Source organism: Protomyctophum parallelum, assembly GCF_964188405.1.
Source record: "Protomyctophum parallelum genome assembly, chromosome: 10".
Classification (NCBI taxonomy): Eukaryota; Metazoa; Chordata; class Actinopteri; order Myctophiformes; family Myctophidae; genus Protomyctophum; species Protomyctophum parallelum.
The window spans coordinates 51310989-51315988 of record NC_139704.1 but is presented as its reverse complement, the minus strand read 5'-3'; the positions used below and the strand labels follow the sequence as shown (position 1 = coordinate 51315988).

Here is a 5000-nt window from a genome sequence, read left to right as displayed (position 1 = left end):
TTTTTTCACAAGAAGAGAAGAGGAGAGCGCTCACCGCTCAGAACAGAACAGAGCAGACCACATCATAGTATGAAGAGAAGAGCGCTCACCGCTCAGAACAGAACAGAGCGGACCACATCATAGTATGAAGAGAAGAACAGAACAGAGCGGACCACATCATAGTATGAAGAGGAGAGCGCTCACCGCTCAGAACAGAACAGAGCAGACCACATCATAGTATGAAGAGAAGAGCGCTCACCGCTCAGAACAGAACAGAGCGGACCACATCACAGTATGAAGAGAAGAGCGCTCACCGCTCAGAACAGAACAGAGCGGACCACATCATAGTATGAAGAGAAGAGCGCTCACCGCTCAGAACAGAACAGAGCAGACCACATCATAGTTAGGGTTGGGATTCGTTAGGATTTTAACGGTTCCGGATCCTTCCCGGATCCCTCTTAACGGTTCCGGTTCCTAACGGTTCCCTTAACGGATCCTAATATTATTTTTTCCCCTTTTTTTCTGACATAAATGATGCTTATATTATAACTAACCTAACCAAGTACATAATAAAAACAAATTAATTAATTAAATTATTGAAAATGCACTTTACAAGTATGAGGTGGCACTATTATTTAAACTTCACCACCACCAGCTAGCCACCACAACAATATCATTTTTACTCTATATATTGCAATTTGCTGTATATTAAATACAGTACACATTGCAATAATGATATTGTTGTGGTGACAAATGTTGTCTTTAATGTTCAGATTAATTTAATATGAAGGACCCCTTACCCTAATGGAAACAAATAGTGCTTTCTTGGAATAAAAAAATCCTTTTAGCAGACCTTGTATTGAACTGTAGGCTACCGTTCCTGTGCTTTTTTCTGCAAACTGTTTATAAAGTAGGCTAATCAATCTATGGAGGTATATGCACCTAAACGCTGGGCTCTCAACAGTCACGCGATTAATTTAGAGCCAAATCAAAAGCAGTTGAGTTGCTTATAAGTTGTAAAAAATAAGTGCAGAAATTTGATTTGGCATGATTCATAAAATATCAGACAGAAAGACGTCGAGACATTGGCGTTCTAAATTAACACCATTAACAGTTGTACAATACACCTAATGAAAAGCTCTGTAGACATTAGTAGTTTTTATTTTCTATTACGTTACTAGCCTGGGGAAAGTGAACCAGCCTTGCTTCATCCTCATCCCCCGCCGGCTGTGGTGGAGCTGCGGGGGGGCTTTCCGCATGGCTCTCAAACGCGATTTGCCTAGATTATTCTCGTGAGTTGTGGACTCGTGTAGGCGTATTGATTTTGAGTTGTTTCATCAATGTGGACGTGCAACTGGTACAAGTTGCAACAATCTTTGCAGGGAACTATAGCATAACATGTATTCCACTTTGCGTGCTCAGCCTCAGAGTCATTTCCCTCTCTGTTAACCACACTTTGAAGATCTCTTCGACATCACTCGCTCCGTGGCGGTGAGCGGTCGCTGAATGCACAGAACAGTGGGCGTATCCTCCCCGACCCCACACACTCCTTTAGGTGGGGTGACGTCACCTCAGGCTCTGCTTGCATGCATGCACATTGCACAGACACAGCGGAGCTAAATGACGACTGATGAGAACCGTTTGGGGAACCGTTAATAAAAAAACGATGGAACCGGCTCCGGATCCGCAATGTCGGAACCGGGTCTGAAATGGACCCGGTTCCGAATCCCAACCCTAATCATAGTATGAAGAGAAGAGCGCTCACCGCTCAGAACAGAACAGAGCAGACCACATCATAGTATGAAGAGAAGAGCGCTCACCGCTCAGAACAGAACAGAGCGGACCACATCATAGTATGAAGAGAAGAGCGCTCACCGCTCAGAACAGAACAGAGCAGACCACATCATAGTATGAAGAGAAGAGCGCTCACCGCTCAGAACAGAACAGACCTGTGGCTGTCAGCTCACTTTACGGCATGTGAAGATGAGATGTGAACCTGGGTCTGGGAAGCTCAGAGCTGCAGCCATTGGCTCATGATACGAGCACACGACCAATGGGACTGATCATTCAGTGTTGCTAAGATACCACCCCCCACCACACACACACACCCTTGGACAATGGGGTCCACAGCGCTCTGCTCAAAGTTAACTTGTGACGAGCGGCACTGACAGGCAGTGGCACATCACAGCAGAGTCACACAGACACACACGTACCTCTCCCATTTGGAAAACATTTGAAATCGCAACGTTTATAACGTTTATAACGTAACGTTTATAACGTTTATAACGTTTATAACGTTTATAACGTAACGTTTATAACTAGAGAGGGAGTCTACCAACGCGCCTCAAGCCTGAAACGGCTGATCCGGTCCTCAGAACATACGCGACTTTATGGTCATTTTTTTAATTAATGGGACCATAATTTTCCAAAAAGAATATTTTGACATTAGAAATGAGACTTTAAACTAGTGACTGGAAGAAGAAAGTATTCATGACCATGTTTATTAAGGTAATACAGTCTAGGTGAAGTTGGGCCAAAATACATGGGCCTCTATGGGGCTATGGGGCTTTTTGGGTCCAGTCCAGCGCCACAACAGGCCATTATATGAACTACCGATTTCAAATGAGGCTTCACGAAATATCTGGCTGACTGCCCCCCTGGTGCAGGGACATCAAAGTTGCATAAGGAGAAGAGACTGGAGCAGCACGGACATTTAGAGCCTTTTATTTGGGTGCTGAGTATACAAAAGGACTAACGTTTCCACCTTGCGGCCTTCATCAGAGTCATCGTGACTCTGATGAAGGCCGCAAGGTCGAAACCTAAATAAAAGGCTCTAAATGTCCATGCTGCTCCAGTCTCTTCTCCTTATGTAACGTTTATAACGTTTATAACGTTTTACATTATTAAAAAAATAATAATACAAATAAAAACGATTTTTCCACTCGAGTCGATTTTCAACATTTTTCAACATCCCTAGTGTGAGTGTGTGTGTGCGTGTGTGCGTGCGTGCGTGCGTGCGTGCTTGCGTGCGTGCGTGCGTGCGTGTGTGCGTGTGTGCGTGCGTGTGTGTGTGTGTGTGTGTGTGTGTGTGTGTGTGCGTGCGTGCGTGCATGCGTGTGTGTGTGTGTGTGCCTTACGTCAGAAGCGCACCACTCCTGGATCATGGAGATGATGTGAGTGAGTTTCATCTGCAGAGTGAAGGCCGCCTCCCACTCTGGCTCCATCTCAATGTGCTGACCGATCTGCCTGACCACCGGGTCCATGCCCTGACGCACGCACACACACACACACACACACACACGCACACGCACACGCACACGCACACGCACACGCACACGCACACGCACACGCACACACACACACACACACGCACACACACGCACACACACGCACACACACACACACACACACACACACACACACACACACGCACACACACACACACACACACACACACACGCACACACGCACACATGCACGCACGCACGCACACACACACCCACACACACACACAGGATAGAAAAAAAGATGCCATTAGCCTGGAATCCAAATTGATTCCCCTGTATAATATATAATATATATTATATATTTATATGAACCACCCTCTTGGAGGAAGAGCTGGGGGTGGGTGGGGGTGGGGCTGTGAACTTGTAGCTCTGCTATTTTTTAAAAATCATGAAAATATGCCTCAAATCTTTGAATTTATATATTATTACAGATTGAACATTTTAACTCAGATATTTGCTTCTGGGGGGGGGGGGGGGGGTCCATGGAACAACATGTTTTCAGATGGGGGGGGGGGGGTGGAGGCATATTACATATAATTTTTGGGGTCGTTGACATGAAACATTGACTGATAGAGTTTGTAGGTCTGCTATTTTAGAAAAATCGAAGAACGGCTGACATAGAAACATAGCTTTTTCAGAAAACTGTCAGGATGTACAAGACATTTATAGAATCTGATCTCAGGTCAGAATGGGTTAAAGGAAGCACTTATGTCTCTAATGTTTTGTGTAATCACAGGACAGCGTTCCACCTGGACCAATCACAGGACAGCGTTCCACCTGGACCAATCACAGGACAGCGTTCCACCTGGAGCGTCCTACCTGCATGCATTTGAGCAGCTCCAGGAAGGTGTCCAGTCCTTCCAGAAACTTCTCTCTGAGCTGGTCTGTCCACTCCGTGGGCCGGCTGATCAGAACGTACCTGAGAGACACACACACACACACACTGTTAGCACGGTGTTAGCATGGTGTTAGCACGGTGTTAGCACGGTGTTAGCATGGTGTTAGCATGGTGTTAGCACAGTGTTAGCACGGTGTTAGCATGGTGTTAGCATGGTGTTAGCACAGTGTTAGCATGGTGTTAGCATGGTGTTAGCACAGTGTTAGCATGGTGTTAGCATGGTGTTAGCACGGTGTTAGCACGGTGTTAGCATGGTGTTAGCATGGTGTTAGCACGGTGTTAGCACGGTGTTAGCACAGTGTTAGCGGGTCTTACTTGAGGTCTCCTATGAGACCGTTAGCATGGTGTTAGCACGGTGTTAGCATGGTGTTAGCATGTCAGCGGGTCTTACTTGAGGTCTCCTATGAGACCGTTAGCATGGTGTTAGCACGGTGTTAGCATGGTGTTAGCATGTCAGCGGGTCTTACTTGAGGTCTCCTATGAGACCGTTAGCACGGTGTTAGCATGGTGTTAGCATGGTGTTAGCATGTCAGTGGGTCTTACTTGAGGTCTCCTATGAGACCGTTAGCACGGTGTTAGCATGGTGTTAGCATGGTGTTAGCATGTCAGCGGGTCTTACTTGAGGTCTCCTATGAGACCGTTAGCACGGTGTTAGCATGGTGTTAGCATGGTGTTAGCATGTCAGCGGGTCTTACTTGAGGTCTCCTAAGAGACCGTTAGCACGGTGTTAGCATGGTGTTAGCATGGTGTTAGCATGTCAGCGGGTCTTACTTGAGGTCTCCTATGAGACTGTTAGCATGGTGTTAGCATGGTGTTAGCATGTCAGCGGGTCTTAC

General features: G+C 46.3%; 1 protein-coding gene across 1 annotated transcript in view; it reads right to left on the bottom strand.

The window, feature by feature from the left end:
• Positions 1-5000, bottom strand: part of ubr2 (ubiquitin protein ligase E3 component n-recognin 2) — a 150507-nt gene that overhangs the window by 88030 nt on the left and 57477 nt on the right. The window contains exons 15-16 of the mRNA XM_083774845.1: positions 4086-4185; positions 3117-3245 (exon numbers count right to left, since the gene is read on the bottom strand). Coding sequence (XP_083630971.1) covers positions 3117-3245; positions 4086-4185 — 229 coding nt within the window. The remainder of the gene's footprint in view (positions 1-3116; positions 3246-4085; positions 4186-5000) is intronic.